Here is an 18,408-nt window from a genome sequence, read left to right on the forward strand (position 1 = left end):
TCTTACTATCCTGCTATGGACAAGAAAGGAAAAATTCAGAGCATGCAAGCATTTAAAAATAAACCAGAGTATTTGAAGTTGTTTTTAAAATATGGACAGCTTTATTTTTATTTTTTGAATTACACTGAAAATTTTTGAAATGTCCTAAAGGCCATTCTCTCGTATATGAGTGGTACATAGTGGTTCCGTCAACTGCATTGCAGAAAATGACTTTCTCAACTGTTTTGATTCTAGATTGGGAAGTAGCATGCTCCAAGTACAGTTTCTGATCTTGCTTTGTTTTTATAGGAATTAAATTCAGAATAGCTCTTGTTCTAATTGATAGATGTTCTAAAAGATTTGATGGAGGCGAAGGTAGCACATTTACTAACCTGAGATTTTAGAATACATTTCCATTTCACTTTTGTTCTACTAGTCGTATTACTATGGTTAAGAATCAATATGTAAGTAGTGACTATATGTTCTCCACCCTGAACCTTACGAGACACATATAAATGGACTTTACTTTTGAGGTGCTTATAATTTAGTTTAGCAATCAATACATTATTGATAATTTATGTTTAAATACTTGGCAGTAGTTTATAAATTAGAGACTCCAGATGGTTTGGGAAAATAATGTTGGGAAATGAGTCTAATAAAACTGCATTATTAATTTGATTGTAATGATATGATCCAGACATACTTGGGGGCCTAAGGAGTGTTCCTAAAACTCCTTCATACCTTAAAGACTGAGATGTAGTCTGAAAGTTGTGCTTTCATCCTGTTACTCACCAGTGTTCTAAATTTAGCTAGGTTAACCTTCTCAGTTTTCTTGATTTTTTTTTCTGATTTAGTTTATATTTCATTGTTTAGGAGATTTTGTTTTCGTAAGCAATCCTGAGGGCAATTTTAAAACATCCCAGTTCCAAGAATTAGAAGATCTCTTTTTATTGGCTGCTGGAACAGGCTTCACCCCGATGGTTAAACTACTGAATTACGCTTTGACTAATATACCCAGTCTCAGGTATGTAATTTTATCTTTAATTACTACTCTTTGTGAAGTGGTTAGATTAGTATAAGGTATTCTAAATTAATTAAATACTGAGTAGATCTTAATAGACGTGTTTTCATCCCCTCATTCATCATTTCTTATTCTGCCTCCTCCAGTCCTAGCTGTTTTATTAACTTGATTCTTTTGTTTTTGATGCTTTTGGTTACCTAATTGGCACTAAAAAACATTCATGCTGGTGCACTTTTTGACTTTTCCTTTCGTGCATATTTTAAAGGTAATTGAAATTGTTCTTTTTAAGTTGTTGTTTTTTCTTTTAAGGAAAGTGAAGCTGATGTTCTTCAATAAAACAGAGGATGATATAATTTGGAGAAGCCAATTGGAGGAATTAACTTTTAAAGATAAAAGGTATTGAATTGTATTAGCCCTATGTTTATATTCTTACATGTGTAGTTAATCTAGACCTTATCTCCTTTGATAGGAGTTTTTAATTGACCAGGAAGCTCCTTCAAAGAAAAATATGAACTAATCAATAATTCTCTAATTGTAAATAATATTAATAACCCTCCCCCAAAGAAATGCAGTTTGACAAGATCAATGTGACATCATATGTGTATCCATAAAATATATACTGGGCTTTATGTTTATGTTATTTATACTAAGTTGAGTTTCATGGAAAATGATCCACTGTGGCTTGGTAATTCAAGATTTCTTGTTATAATGGAGACAGATCAAATAAATTTGGTGAGATGGATTAAGCAAAATTCAACATTTCCTTTACTACAGGATTTCTTAGAGCCTTTAATATGCTAATGTCCATTGCGACTTTTCAGGAGGGGGTTCCTTATGCATTGTTTGCCAAATTCTCTTCATTTTTGTTTGCTTACATTAACACTTATTGACAGCAGCATCAGCAGTGATTCCAGAACACACACTGGGAAATGCTGGTGTAAAAGTTCAAGTCAGGCTGAACTCAGTGGTGGAATGAGGCAGCAAGGAGAGCAAAATGGAAATTTGTCTCATTGAAAAAAGAGCCCCTGCACAGTCCACTGAAATAAGAAGATATTTTAAACAGGCGAATGCCCCATCTCCCCTAGAGACATCTGAAAGCAGTAGGAAAATCTAACTGAATTTTTTAGAATAGTGAATTAGACAAGCTGTCATACTTTCTAAAGCATTTATATAATCATCAGAAACAATTTCTAAGAAATTCAGAACTTCATAAGTCACACAAAATATCTGAAGTAAATATTTATGTCCATGATAGTATGGTATGGATAAAGGTCTACGCCTTTTAAAAGTTAAAGACCTCAGAAACTCAGCTGTCCCAAGGACTCGGAGTTCTTCTGAATATTTTCTGAATACCCTTAATACGGTAGTGGTGTGGTCTCTTCTAGTTTTTTTCTCCCTTTTGTCTCCCATCCTCCTCCTCTTTCTGTTTTTGTAAATGACTTTCACAAATTAAGGATGAGCTGAACTTATTTATCCTTGAAGTATTTAGTCTTCTTACATACTTGAAACATAAACCTAAGAATACTTTATTTAGCTAGTTGTATGGCAGTTTAGAGCATGATTTAAAGAAATACAAATTCCTAAGTTTTCAAGCGTGTTTTTCACTATTTTCAAAGTGGAGAATTGGAAACAGCATTTATCAAAAAGCCTAAAGACCTAAATTCTGGTTTTCATCCTACTTTCCACTAGCTTGAAACTTTATTCAAAAATTACTTAGCTTTGTGGGCCTGTCTCTTTATCTTCAAAATAAAATAATAACTTCTTTCCTCCTCACTCGTGAGGCTGTTGTGAGGATTGGAGACAGTGTAACTGCTTTGGGAACTGTGAAGCCCTACCTCAGATACTTGAATTGTGGTTCTAGAGGACTTCTGTGTACATGCATTTCATTTATGTATTGACTGTGTGAGCCCCTGGTTTCCTAAACAAACATTTAAAAGAATTTAAACAGCATAGCTAGGCTTTTTTAGCTAGGTTTTTTAAAAAAGTATTTCTGGCAGTTTTTTGTTTTTTGTTTTTTGTTTTGAGGAAGATTAGCCCTGAGCTAACTGCTGCCAATCCTCTTCTTTTTGCTGAGGAAGACCAGCCCTGAGCTAACATCCATGCCCGTCTTCCTCCACTTTATATGTGGGACGCCTACCACAGCATGGCTTGCCAAGCAGTGTCATGTCTGCACCCGGGATCTGAACCAGTGAACCCCGGGCTACTGCGTGCACACTTAACCGCTGTGCCACCGGGCTGGCCCCTCTGCCAGTTTTTTGCCCAATGTATTCTTTGAGATAGTTCCCTTGTACAAGAAAAATCCATTTACTATTATTTTAATGAACAGACATTGTACTTTTAGGCTATTAATAGGAGTTAAACTTGATTTAAAAACTAATTGGTAAAAAGGAATGTGTTGACTGCCTCTGAACATAAAGTGTCTGTTAACAAAGTCAATTGTGTGTTTTGTTTTGTTTTGTTTTGTTCTGTTTTGGTCTACGTAATTTGGGTTGGTGGAATTGCGTAGGCTGGAGTATTGAGGAGGAGGAAGGGCCCGTTTTTTCCCCTTCTGGATGACAGGCTCTAACAGCACTCACGAGGTGAGTGGTACACTCCCGCTGGCTGAGAGAAGTGAGAGCGTTCCGACCTCTGGCCTGCAGGTAGCTGCCCTCTTCCGCTTCTTCTCTTTTTCTTCTTGTTCTCACCTTCTTGCTCCTGTGCTCCCTCTCTCTTGACTCTGACCTGTCTCCTTCCTCTTTCCGCAGACGGGTCTCCTTCCTCTTTCCGCAGACAGGCTCTCCTTTTTGAGGCTCTGTTGGCCCTGACTTCAAGCATTGTATAATTTATGCTCCCTCGAGACTCCTGGTCAGGCCCTCACTTGAAAACAAAAACGCCATGCTTATGTAGACGACTTTGGAATATTTATGAGAAGTTTACCCTATTCTGAGGCTTTTTGCAGATATAGGAGAAACCCAGCCTCAGAGGCTGGTTGATGGGTTTTGTGGTACTGTTGGTTGTTGAGTCCCATAGGTAAAAGGAAGGTAAAAGTTCAGATTTAATATAAGGTAATTTTAGTCAGTCACATCTGTATTTTAGTTAGCGCTTAAGGGCACTTTCTTATGTATTAAATCACTCTTTCCTACATCTTGACTCTCCTATATCACTTTCAGTTTTAGTAATAAACTTTCTGATGACAAAATGTGACAGCTGAGCACAACTCCCTGGTCAAATTATTATTGTGAGTATATAAAAAAAATTCTCTTAAATTTTGTAGTTAAAACAAATGAAATACCCTACTCTCTGTAGAGTTAGCTCTCAGCTTTCCACTCAATCCTTCGTGGAACATGGAGGGATAGAAAGGCCGGGTACTGAGGCTGGTATGTGATCTAATGTTTTCATTTTCAGCAAGCATGCTATGCTTGTCCTCAGAATTTATCTAGATAATATCATTAGCAAATGAAATTCTTAGACATGTCATTGTATAACGGAACCTTGTTAACCTTGTGACCTTGGGCAAGTTACTTGATCTGACTGAGTCTCAGTTTTTCTACCTGTAGAACAGGGACATCAATACGCATGTCATAGAATTGTTTGGGTACAAGGGTCAATGAGATAGTATATGTAGATGCATAGCCCCAAATTAGCATATTTGTAACACTCATTCATTCATGAAATACACGTGAGTTTCTACCGTGTGCCTGTATACAGGGGTACAACAGTGAACAGGGTGTTGTGTTGGCTTATTTTCTCAGGCAATCCAGGGAATGTATCTCTTACCCACATTGCTAAACTTAATAGAATTGCAAAAAATAGGTATACCATGAGTACTTTTTTTGAGATATTTCTATTTCAATTTAGTTTTCATGTCACTAAGTATGAAATTTGAACAGAAAAAAGTTAGCTTACTTTAATTTTATCCAAATATGTTATAACTTGACTGTTAACGCCAATAGTTAGGACTCAATTCACAACATTCCAAATCTAGCAAAATCTCTCACATTTATTTTTCTTAAGAAAAATGAGAGAAAACACAAGGCAAATATGTACAGTAGCAGATATAGCTAATTACTATGTAAACTGGAATCCAAATTAAATTTCACTTCTCTCTCTCTTAATTACTGAGCAGTGTTATGAAGCTTAGTTGACTCAGTCTTCACATGGGTCCATCTCCTTCCGTCAGTAGAATGCCCTGGCTCTGTGAATTCTCTGCCTTTGCAGAACTAGTTTTGAGGAGGCTGACTTCAGGACAACATTTTGTAATATGTAAATATAACAAGTATTTTCCTTCCCTTTCAAAGCAGTTATTTTTGGAGAAAATAACCTTATTTTAGTAAAGCTAGTAGCACATCTCTTTGTATAAATAGTGGAACTTGTTGATTTTCTGATTTTTCCCCCGTTTATAAAATTAATACATATTTACATAGAAAAACTATAAGGGAAGAAACCCTCCAATAATCCCACCATGCTATCTTTCCATTCTCTCTCTCTCTCTCTCACACACACATATTTATATGCATGTTTTTGTTTTGTATTTTTTAGATAATGTAGGTAGTCATATTGACTATACTTTTTATAACTGCATTTTCTGTGTAGTGTATTGTATGTATTCTACATATAGAATACTTTAAACCAGTGGTTCTCAACCTGGAGTGATTTTGTCCCTACACCCCGTCCCCCCACCCCACTGCAGGGGATATTTACATCTGCAGACATTTTTTATCATCATAACTGAGGGCGCCTAGTTGACAGAGGCCAGGAATGCTGCTAACATCCTGAAGTACACAGGACAGCCCCACAAAAAAGAATTATCCAGCCCAAAATGTTAGTAGTGCCAGCTGGGAAAACCTGCACAGTACTGTGATTTTTAATAGCTGTGTTGTATTCAGTCGTGTAAGCATGCCATAATTTACTTAACCAATCCCCTGCTGCTTGACATAGTGATTACAAGTGGTTCTGTACCTCTCTAACTGTACAGGATAAAAATTCATCAGAAGAATCGCTAAGTCACAGTGTACCAAGGCTGTTGGTGCATTTTGACAAACACCCTCTAGAAAGGCAAAATATCAGCACAGAACATTGTTCCAGCACACTTAAAATTGTTAGTGTCGTTATTTTTCTCCTAGAAAGGATGAGGTTAATGGTTGGGGCACAAGGGGAAGAGAAAAATAAAAGGATTCCAAGCAGCAAGGGAGTGGGCGCAAAGAATGGGGAAGGAATTAGACACCAGTTATGGGCACCAGCAGACGTGTGCAGCACTTCAGGCATCTGTGAGCTCACAGTTTGCAGAATCTGCTTAACGCTGAGAAGAGATAAAGAATGAGTACGACTACCCCCTGGGGAGAAGTTCTGAAGTAGAGCAGGGGCCTGAAGTCTGTGCCTTGAGAGGAACGAATCACGCGCTGTTGAAGTCTAGGGAGAGGAAAGAGGATTCTATTTGTGTAAGGGTGGGGATATCAGAACTTCATGGAAGAAGGGGCTTTTGAGCTGGGCTTTGGGAAACAGCATTTCTCTGAACAGGAAAAGAAATTTGGGTAGTAGGATTTTATGAGTAAAAAGATCTGAGGGCCAGTTTGTTGACTGTTTTAGCAAAAGAGCAGAGTCCAGTTTTGTTTTTGTTGAAATAAATATAGTGCATGAAGGAGAACAATGTGAAATAACTTTGTGAAAATAAAACCATTAAATTTTATATCCATATTAGAAGGAATCTTAGTGGTCATCACTTCTCATCCTCTTTTTTACAGTTGGAGAAATAGGGTAGGCTAAAATCAGGTGATGAAACACCTTGAGTGTAATGCATATATTAAATAAATATGTCCTAGATGGAGATGGGAAGTCCCAGCAATATTCGGCAGCTCATTTCCCTTTGTTACTGATGGGCTCTGTAGATAATGACCATGTTTTTGTACTCTGGTGTCAGTATTGGGACTAGCACTGTATTAGTCCCATTTAAGGTAGCAAAAGCCAGTATTCTAGAAGCATAAGTACATTGAAGAATATGCCCAAACCCATTCTTTTTCCCCAGCCTGTGATGCACTCAGATATATGGGCCCCTAATCTGGACCCTTATACCACTCGCTGTTCCTCCCAGATGTTCCTCAAACGGCGTGTTTCTTGAAATATGTTCCTTGAAATGTTCATGTGTTTCTCCCCAAAGGGTTCTATGATTAAAGAAGTTTGAGAAACAGTGTGCACCATATTACCTTCTTGAAATTTTACTCTGAACTTAGCATATTCAAGCCTTTGAGAAATTCTAAAGAAATCTGCTTAACTTTTTTAACCCAGTAGTCCTAAATTTACTTGATAGGTTAGCTTTTTCATGGAATGCCACTAACATCTGGAAGAACACGAGCGTTGCATCAGATTTCATTTTGAGAAATGTTCCCATAATATGTATATTTTATCAAATTTTAACCCCTAGCTGTTTATCTTGTGCGCTATTTTTCCCACGAGCAAACAACAAGTTTTCCTGCTGTTTTCTAGTATTTTCTTTAGCTAGAGAAACCAGGAAAAACTGGGGCCCCAAATGCTCTGAAATACTGTTCTGTGAGCAGTGAGGAACACGGAAGCTTTTTAAGCAAAGAGTTGCCAGACTGGATTGGGACTTTTAAGGAGAACGAATATAGCAATGATGTCAGATAGCTTCGGGCTAAGGTTTTAGAGCAGTATTTTAGACAAGAGGTATAGGGACCTGACCTGGAGGTGTGGCAGTGAAAATGGGAAGGGAGGGGGCAGGGGCAGGAACTACGGAGGAGGTGGGTGTTAGAGGCTCATGGGCTGGAGGAGGAGGGAATAAGTTGGGTGAGTGCAGGCTCTGATTTAGACTGAATGAATACATCTGTATTTCCAGATTTTTAAATCTCAGATCGTTATCAGTCTGCTTTACATAATTTTTTTGGACAAACTTATTTACTTCCACACAGGCATTCATCAGAAGCAGGCCTATTCTCTCTGTCTCTTTCTCCTTCTTGTTTTTTATGTTGCTTTGCACTTTATGGATTATCTAAATTTATTTTCAGGTAACCTTTTCAAGAGTTCTAGTTCTTTCTGGCACTTTTGAAATCATAGAGCAGAAAGGAATTTCAGGACGTTTACCAGCATGCACCATAATGCCTCAAAGCTGTAACTGTTTCAGACAGTAAGTTGGGATTCATTCAGAAAAATCTAGAAGAGAAGTTTCCACAGCAACCATCTATATCTTGATATGGTATAAGAAATCCTTCATTAAAGTATTCTTGAGTCTTCGCTGGATTGCCCCTCCTCCAGTTTAAGCTCTTTTCTAGTCCTGTGAAGAAGGAGATAAGCAGGATAGCAGCCTTTACAATATCCTTAAAAATTGCATCCATGCCTCCTGCCTGCTTTTTCCATTGAGTGCCCAGAAGGCATACCCCAGGGACCACCTTGTGAATAAATACAATCATGAGAAGTTTATACCTTGTATGTAAGGATCTCAAGTTATGTTTCACCCTTTGCTAGATTCCTGCAGAAAGCATGCCACTGATTAGGCTTTTTTTAAAGCATCTCATTAGGAAAACTATGAATTTTTACAGATGACAGGGATGCCAGTATTGCCTCTTATATCTTAGTGGTTTTATTCCAGTGGTAGACTTGTGGACATAGAGGCAGAGGAGACGTTTATTTTCAATTTAACAAGACCGTTTCTATCTTTTATCCAACTGTCTACATAAAATTGGAAATTTCTTCAAGTAGTGGTTCTGCAGCTGCTTTTAGATCCCCTTTGGTAATCTGATGAAAGGTTATGGACCTTCTTTCCAGAAAAATGTGCTTATGGATTCACGTACATTTTATGTGTGATTTCATAGGTGCCAGCATATAGCTTTGTTCTTCTAAGTGAAATTTTTATTTTTAGCTAGTATGGCTTCTTTGTAAATAAATTCCTTTATTCACTTAACAGGTATTTTTAGCACACTTATCTCGAGCCAGGCCTGATACGGTATTGAACAAGAGAGACAAGGACCCCACCCTTACAGTAAACAAATATCACATTCCAGAATTATCTAAAACTATCTTAAGTGCTAGGAAGGAAAAATAAATTAGTGAAAGAAAGTATTTGGGGAGGCAGTTTTGTATAGGGTGGGTTAGTATTGCTGCCAAAACTAAATGGGAACCTTGAAGGTAAGAAATAAAACATTCTACAGGATTTTTTAATATAAAATCAGAATATTAGAATTGTAAGAGGTTATGTAGTTTTCCCACCTTGTTCCACAAATGGACAATAAGACCTAGAGAGCGGGGTCTGGGTGAGAGCTGGGCTGGTTCTCTGGCCCCCGACTGGTACTCTGAGTTGGCCCACGTGCCTGCGCTGGCTCCTCAGCTCTTGGGAATGTTAACCCAGCTGCGCACAGTGACGTGAGGGCAGCTGTGCTAGCCACGTCTTGTTCCTGTTCTGGTGTTTGGCTCCCCAGGCCACCTCACAAGAGAAACACTTTAACTTTTTCTTAAGATTGAGAGTAATGTATAATTAATTCCTGCTACTCTTGAGAAAATCTCAGTTACTCATGGGAAAATGTAGAAATGCATTTGATCTGATGCTACTGAAAATGGTAAAAATTAATTGTGTTTGCTAAAATGGAGCAAAGGGAGCAGGTACAATATAGAACTTTGAAATGACTGTGATTCTTCACTGGCAGTTCACTTAACAGATTACAAAGCTGCGGGAAGAAATGGTGTGTGGTGACATGAGACTTGGTTGGATGCTCTTCTTTCTCATATTAATTCTGGATCCTTTCTTTTTCTTTCATGTGTTTCACTCCATCATATTTGAGAGCTTCCTGTGTGTTGGCCACTAGGCATGAGTGATAGCCAAAGCAAACATGGTCCCAAACGTGGTCTCATGGAGTTTATGGTCTGATGTGGGAAGGCAGAGATTAATAAAATAATCATCTTGGTGCCACACATTACAGCCTAAAGTAAGGGCTGTGGTGGGGCCGCAAGGCTTCCCTGTAAAATCATATTAGACTTAAGAACTAAATAGTGAGACACGGGAGAAGCATTACCAAAAGGAGGAGAATGGGCAGCACTGCAACCTTGAAGACTGAGAGAAGGAGACACGTGGTTAGGAGCCAGGACTTGGTGACAATTTGGATACAGAGGTTGAGGCAGATAAATCACAGCTTTCTGGCTTGTGCAACCAAGTGGGCTGTGGTGCCATTCACAGAAATAACGTCGGGGTGGGTTAGGGAGATGGTAAGCTGAGGTTGAGGCTCTTGAGACCGTAACAGTGAGAAACCAAATAGGCCACTGGTTATAAAGGCCTAGAATTCACTGGAGATGAGTCAGAGATTAAAATGCGCGTGTCACTGGTAATTGGTCTTCACTCTGATTTATACAAGCAGATTATTAATAGAAGTGTGGAGTTCCCTGTGATACCTTGGAGCTCTTTCTAATGAGTTCAGTAAAAAATGTCAAATTACTCTTCTTCTCTGTAGCAGAAGCTAATCTTCAGTAAATATGGATTTACTGGTATCTTTTTGTTAAATCTCTGCTTATAACTGATTCCAGTGCTTTCCCAGCAAGTGTACCAATCTTTATATATTAAATTGTTTTTGATGGGGAAAAAAGATGTTTTAGTGAATTTGAAACTGTTGATAATATGTTTAACTTAATAGACTTTTAAAAAATGTTTCTTTTCTCCAGATTTGATGTTGAATTTGTTCTCTCAGCGCCTATTTCTGAATGGAATGGCAAACAGGGACACGTTTCACCAGCGCTTCTTTCTGAATTTTTGAAAAGAAGTTCAGACAAATCCAAAGTGCTCATCTGCATTTGTGGACCAACGCCATTTACAGAACAAGGAATAAAGTGAGTAGCAATGTGGTAGGGAAAAGAATACCCAACACCGCGGAGGGAAGATCTCTATAAAAAGCAGTTGATTCAGCTCCCAGTTCTTCCAGTTCATATGAACCAGCACGTAATAGGCTGTTGCAGCCTAAGAATCTTCATGCAGGTGAAGGGTTGGAGGCCAAGGTCATGCTTAGAGTTAGAGAAGAACACAGAAGTACAGGACAGGGGCTGGCCCCATGGCCAAGTGGTTAAGTTCGCGCGCTCTGCTTCGGCGGCCCAGGGTTCAGATCCTGGGTGCAGACATGACACCACTCATTAGGCCATGTTATGGTGGCGTCCCACATGCCACAACTAGAAGGACCTACAACTAAAATATACAACTATGTACTGGGGGGATTTGGGGAGAAAAAGCAGGAAAAAAAAAAAGATTGGCAACAGTTGTTAGCTCAGGTGCCAATCTTTAAAAAAAAAAAAAAACAGTACAGGACAGCCAACTCTTGATGATCTCTGCTAATGGACACAGGCACAAGCTTGGTGCCAAATCTTATTTGGGACATTAGATTCAACCTCTTCTTCCACCAAAGCTTCATAATATATAGTAATTAATACCAATGGTCATCTCATTGTCACTTTTGATTCTTCATTCTCTGCAACCGAGTGAGAGTGAGGAAATGATACAGTGATTGAGAGCCAGACAGCAAGACAAAAAGGAGAGACAGGAACATAAGTAAGCCAAGACTAAGAGTTGAACTCTGGATAATGAAAAGTCAATAGTAGTGGCCATCTTACTCGAAATTCACCTTGATCTGATTTAGTACTAAAATGACCCTTTATAATATTTGGTTAAATATAGCCACTCTTGGGTTTCTAGATCGCTTTAAAATATAACTGCCTTAAATGCCCTGTTTTTCCTTGTTTGGTGTATGACTGAACGTAACATATTCTAGACAATTTTCTCTTGCTGTTTTATTTTAAATTTTAATTGTGAGAAAGATTGACCTCAGTAAATAAACAAAGACGTTAAAAAGTGTTTCTCTCCATGTTGTATTTAAAATGTATTTTAATTGCATTTGTGTTTTTCTGGGTTTTAAAACTTTCAGAAAAATGTTTTTCTGTTTAACCTCTCTCAACTTATAAAAAAATTTTAAATTACTATTTAAATTTTTACTCTTTAAAGCTCAAACAAAACTATTAAAATTATAGTGAAGACTAACAATATGGTTTAACGTAAAATAATTTTTCATGACAAAAAGCTGAGAGCGACACTGTCTTCTACTTTATTGATCCTGCTATTTTAGAAGTGTCTTAAGGCTTACTTTATAGATTGCAGTATAAAAATGGTTTTAAATGATTGGAACCATAAAGTCTTCAGCATTGAAAGAGACTGTCTTTAAGGCTAGCTAATCCACTATCTACTGACTGATGAGGGAACCCTTGTACGGCCTCCTGATGGAAGTGGGTCATTTCCTCCTATCAGTAATGGCCATCTTGAGGGCTCTTCGTTCTGGTTCCATCTGAGGCCCAGCCCACTTCCTTGCATACTGGCGCCTCAGTATATGTCTAATTGAGTAGAAGGTAACCAAGATCCTAGTATTTTTGCATTTGTAAAAATTGAGTGTAATCTCTACAGCTTTATTTTCTCAGCTTCACCTCAGAGCTGATCTCTCTGTGCTTTGCTAGCTGGCTTGCCCAGAATGACGCAGGAGTAGTCATCATGTATGGATCCCTGTGTTGCTCGCCCTTAAACGTGCTGCATAGAGTTGCCCTGTGAGATGAAACTTGATTCAAATCAGTACTTGTAATTCATAGTGTCTGTGCTTGTGGGTTTCAATTCAGGACTCACTTCTCTGATTTCCTTGTCTTCACCATCTTAACAGATGTGGTATATCTGCTACTTGGCAGATATGGGAGTCTCTAATAGTTTTTGCTGTCCTGAAAAATGACTCTTTCTTTGGAGTGGCCACTCCTAGCACCCTCCAAAGTTAATCTCATGACTGCTACATAAGCATGACCGTTCCAAACATACTCATCATATTTAGTGAAAATTTGTCAAATTTGTATGATGTGATAACAGAGAAAGACTAAGAAGCCTATTTTTTTTTTTTAATATAGATAAAGAGCTTATAATTACTTGGCCAGTAAAGGTCCTTTCATCCATTAAATACCCACTTTGTTTATTACATATGAATAAAACGGTCCTTGCTTTCAAGGCCCACACTGTCTAGTGGTGGAAACAAATGCACATACTGGTAACTCTAATATAACTCAGAATATCATAAATAGATTTACTAGAGATAAAAACAAGGTGTTTAGAAGAAAATCTAGGCAATATGCTCTTTGACATCAGTATTAAAAGGATCTTTTCGGGCACCATGTCTTCTCAGACAAGGGAAACAATAGAAAGAATAAACAAATGGGACGTCATCAGACTGAAGAGCTTCTTCAAGGCAAAGGAAAACAGGATTGAAACAAACAACCCACTAACTGGGAAAAAATATTTGCAAGTCATACATCTGACAAAGGGTTAATATCTATACTACATAAAGAACTCACACAACTCAACAACAAAAAATCAAACAACCTGATCAAAAAATGGACAGGAAACATGAACAGATATTTCTCCAAAGAAGATATATGGATGGCCAATAGGCACATGAAAAGATGCTCATCATCGCTGATCATCAGGGAAATGCAAATCAAAACTACACTAAGATATCACGTTACAGCCATTAGAATGACAAAAATAACCAAAACAAATAGTAACAAATGTTGGTGAGATTGTGGAGAAAAAGGAACCCTCATACGCTGTTGGTGGGAATGCAAACTGGTGCAGCCACTATGGAAAACAGTACGGAGATTCCTCAAAAAATTAAAAATAGAACTACCATACGATCCACCTATCCCACTACTGGGTATCTATCCAGAGAGCTTGAAATCAGCAATTCCAAAAGTCCCATGCACCCCAATGTTCATTGCAGCATTATTTACAATAGCCAAGACGTGGAAGCAACCTAAGTGCCCATCAACAGATGATTGGATAAAGAAGATGTGGTATATATATATATATATATATATATATACACACAATGGAATACTACTCAGCCATAAAAAAGGATAAAATCATCCCATTCACAACAACGTGGATGGACCTTGAGGGAATTATGTTAAGTGAAATAAGCCAGATAGAGAAGGACAATCTCTGTATGACTCCACTCATGTGAGGAATTAAAAATTACAGACAAAGAGAACAGATTAGTGGCTACCGGGGGAAAGGTGGGGTGGGGGGGTGGGAACAAAGGGTGAAGGGGTGCACCTACAACACGACTGACAAACAGTAATGTACAACTGAAATTTCACAAGATTGTAACCTATCATTAACTCAATAAAAAAATTTTAAAAAAAACAAGGTGTTATGGAAATTCAGGGAGAGACAAGTTCCTTTTACTGGGGGTGTGTACTGGGGAGAGGGGAGCTACATGGTCAGAAGGACTGTGTGCTTTGAATGATGACTAAGACATGCCAGTCAGAGGAGGTAGTACAGGCAGGGAGAGAAGGAGCAGGCACAGTAAGGGTGCAGGATTCAGAAGACTAGACTCGTGTGGCTAGAGTGAAGCCACTTGCCAGGGAGAGGCAGGCGGTATGGCTGGAGAGGTGCGATGGGTTCAGAGAGTGAGGGGCTTGACTGCTGCACCAAGTTGGCCTTCCTAACTCCTGTGCCACACCGTCCCTTTGTCTGAATATGTGTGTGCGCTCTAGAAGCTGCCAATTTGGGTTTGAGTCCCAGCTCTACCACTGACAGTCATTATACAATCATTAGCTGGGTGTCTGGGGTCAGTTACTTAACCTCTCTCAGCTTTAGTGCAGTCCCCTGTAAAAGGGAATAAATACTAATGCCTATGCAGGTGAGGTGCTCAGCACAGTGACTACATACAGTAAGTACTGAATAAGTGTTTATTATTTTCAGCAGCATTTTAAACAGAGCTACTTCTAACATTTTAGCCTCCATTTATACTGTTTTCCAAGTTGAATTATACTTAAGCAATATTCGTGCTTTTCCTGTTCAGTGGGGGAGAATGAAGACAGAATGCCAGGGGATCAACTGCTTACCTTGAAAACTGGTGAGGAAAGGGGAAAAAATCAAGCGTTTACTCTGACTTTTCTGTCCAAGACATGCTAGTAGGTAACCACATAATAAATGAGCAGAGTTTTTCTTCATAGAACTCCTCCACTGATAAACGAAGAAAGAATAATAGAAGTGAATATCACCAGCTTCAGTCCCTAATCGGCTAGAGCATGTGGACGGAGACCGTGAATGGTTATTGGCATCCAGAAAGGGCGGCACCCAGGTGTTGTGTGCCCCCTGATGGAGGAACACTACCTGTGAAGTAGTCTCGTCACAGAGTTGAACCTGTATCTGATGAGCCTCTAGATCCAATTATTAAATTGTGGGAAATAAGAGGATATTGGAGCAGATTATTAAAGTATACCACAGGGATGCAGCAAAATGATTATGGAGACTCGACACATAAAATTCTGATTTTGTCCACAAATAAAATGCAGGACAAAGAGAGAAAGAGGGATGGGATCTTGTAGATCTAAAGATCCCTAAAGGACGTATCAGCCAATCACAATGAATAGACTTTGATTAAATCCTGATTCAAACAGACATTTAAAAATTATGGCATTTATGAGACAACTGAAAATTTGAACACTGACTAGGTATTTGATGATATTAAGGAATTATTGTTAATTTTTTAGAATTGATAATTGTGGTTTTTTTTTTTAGAAAGTACATTCTAAATGGGGAAATGAAAAAGGACTGTGGTTATGATGGTAAACTTTGATCTTGCTTCTTTCGTTTTAAACATTTTCCCTAAGAAACATGTTTTGTACGTGTTTTTCAGATTTCTGCATGAGCTGAACTTTTCCAAAGATGAGATCCATAGCTTTACAGCGTAACGAAGAGCTGTCATTGTCCTTTACTCAACTGTTTTATCTAAATTTGTGAATACTTAGAGTTTTTTAAGAGAAGATTTTTGTATATACCAAAAGGTTAACTAGAAGCCAGGCTTCAGTTTCTTAAATGAAATCAAACGTTCCTTCAGTATAGGTAACTGTTGACTTTATTTTATACCATAACTTATTTTACTACTGATATTTGACCTAGAAAGTCAATCATGGCAGCAAGTACATACAGGATTCTGTGTTATGAGTCACAAAGTTCCTTACCATTTAAAGTGTATCACTGTTCTACAGTAAGCTCCTGTGTTTTATGACGTGATAAAGGATCATTTTGATCACATTTCTATGCTATAAAATGTCTTATTAGCAATACAGATTAAATTTTACATTGTACTGTTAACTCAGGAAATGGTCATTTATGTACTTGTTATTACTATTAAAACATGGAATGTTATAACTTATTAAGTGATCCAGACATTTTGTGTGTATGTATCTGGCATTGATACAGAGAAGAATAAAAGTATACTTAAGAACTTTTTAATCCTTGTGTTGAAATGTGTTTGAATGCAACAATATTGGGTCGGTGTCCAGGGGAATTTAAAAAGGCAACAATGAAAGATTCTAGAAACACTTCACACAAGCAACTTTGGATTAAACGTGTTAGTTTCAGAGAACCTTGACGGCTATTTGGATTCTTAGCCCAAACCAGAGGCATCAGGAAAGATAATGAAGTGTAGCATCTGGTCTCATGGCCTAAAATAATCACTTGGTGCTTTGGAATGGGTTAGATTTTACTTCTTTTTGAGCCCATACTAGATGAGCTGGGACGATGAGGAACGCTCTGTCCTAAAGGGTACCTTCCACGCTGGCTGCTTTCCCCACAGTGGGCAGTTCAGCAGGGAGCCCTCCTGAGCTCTAGACTCTGGGCAGCTTTCTGCTCTCTCTCCCTGCTGCTGGGTGCAACCGTCACATACTTTCACAGATTGGGGTTCAGCCAAAGGTAGCAAGAAGTCAGTGTGAGGAAACTGTTGATTGCATAGGTGGCGACTGCATAAGCTAACAGCTTTTTCGGTTTTATTCAAGATAGCAGCAGTGTTTTCACAGAAATGGGGGGGGGGGGGGGCGGTGGGAGGAGTCTCCAATTTCCCTGTAAATGATTTCGTAAATAGCTAATCTTCACTGAGTGAATGATATACTCAAGAGGAACACAGTATTAACCTTCCTCAAACAACAAACACGAGCTTATGAAGCTCCCTATGTGCAAGTGGCGGGTTGAACTCTGCCGTCTCCCCCTGTGCTCCTCCTCAGTAGCCAACTCCACCCACATCCTCCTTCACCCTGGCAGGAACTAGCTGTCCTGGGCTGGCAGCGCTCCCTGGTGGCTAACAGGAACTTTCTCTAGCTTCTGCCTCCACGTGGACCACCTCCCTTTTCTCCTCTAAGATCAATCATGAACTTTCTGGGCACACCTTTTTTTGTAGTTTATTAGTAATATATCAATTAGTTCTGCCTTAGCCAGCAGCTTTCTCGTCTTTTGTATCCTTCTCTCTCCACCAATCCTTTTCGAATTACCTCGAGCAAACAAAATCTCTTCTCTGTTTCTCTCTATATGTATCTTTCCCTCATTTCTCTTCTTACTGTGTTTTATTAAAGCAAAAGAAAACCCATAAACATCTTCTGAACCAATACGTTAATAATTCCAAATTCGAGTCTCTAATTGAGAATCAGCTGAGCTTCAGTTTTCAATATCCAGTTACCGCCTGGATCCCACCTGGATGTTCCACAAGCCCCTCAAACTCACCGTGTCCCAAACTCTGCTTTCACCATGATCATCTCTCCCCAGGTCTATTCCTCCTCTTGAATTCTCTGATTCACCGGTACTACCGTCCACCTAGCCAGCCCTTCTAGGACCATTCGGTATCGATGTCTCCCTCTCTAATCTGACTTCTCCATACTAGCTAGCCCTGCATCTGCGGTCCCTCAACTGGATTAGTACATTAGCCTGATAATTGTTCTTCCTGTTGCCTCCTTGATCTCACTGAAATCCATTCTGCATTCCACTGTGTTCCAGAAGGGCTTGGAGAGGAAATCCCCTAAACAGAGCTTCAGTCTCCCATTGAATACAGCTGCATACTGAGAAGCAGAGATGGGAGTATAGATTGTAACTTATTCTTGAGCAAAGAACTCAACTACAGCACGCATTTGCAATGAGGAAAGAGAATTATACTCAAAGTCACTTTTGCTTAAGAATTCTGCTTGCTTGCTTCTTTTTTAAAAATGTGTTTATGTGTTAGTTTTCTATTGCTGCCAGAACAAATTACCACAAACGTAGTGACTTAAAATAACACCTGTTCCTTATTTCACAGCTCCATGGCTCAGAAGTCTGGACACAACAGGGCTCAGCTGGGTCCTCTGCTGAACTCTTGCAAAAGCAGAACTCAGGTTGTCTGCTGGGCTGGGCTCTTCCCTGGAGACTCTGGGGAAGACTCTGCTTCCCAGCTCATTCAGGTTGTTAGCAGAATTCAGTTCCTTGTGGATGGAGGACTGAGGTCCCCATTTCCTTGCTAGCTGTCAGTTGGGGGCCAGTCTTTGCTTGTAAAAAACCACCCATGTTCCTTCTCATGCTATGTAGGTGGCCCCTGCAGCCTTGGTAGATCCAGTCCCTC

At 39.0% G+C, this 18,408-nt stretch overlaps 1 protein-coding gene across 4 annotated transcripts in view; it reads left to right on the forward strand.

Moving 5' to 3' along the window:
- Window positions 1-16,282, forward strand: part of CYB5R4 (cytochrome b5 reductase 4) — a 90,311-nt gene extending 74,029 nt beyond the window's left edge. For all 4 annotated transcript variants that reach the window (XM_070496204.1, XM_014838070.3, XM_070496205.1 and 1 more), the window contains 4 exons: window positions 853-1,003; window positions 1,310-1,396; window positions 10,634-10,798; window positions 15,685-16,282. In XM_070496204.1, the coding sequence (XP_070352305.1) occupies window positions 853-1,003; window positions 1,310-1,396; window positions 10,634-10,798; window positions 15,685-15,739 (458 nt within the window). In that variant the 3' untranslated portion in view covers window positions 15,740-16,282. The remainder of the gene's footprint in view (window positions 1-852; window positions 1,004-1,309; window positions 1,397-10,633; window positions 10,799-15,684) is intronic.
- The last annotated feature ends 2,126 nt before the right edge of the window (window positions 16,283-18,408 follow it).

The sequence above is a fragment of the Equus asinus genome, chromosome 24 (genome assembly GCF_041296235.1).
Source record: "Equus asinus isolate D_3611 breed Donkey chromosome 24, EquAss-T2T_v2, whole genome shotgun sequence".
Classification (NCBI taxonomy): Eukaryota; Metazoa; Chordata; class Mammalia; order Perissodactyla; family Equidae; genus Equus; species Equus asinus.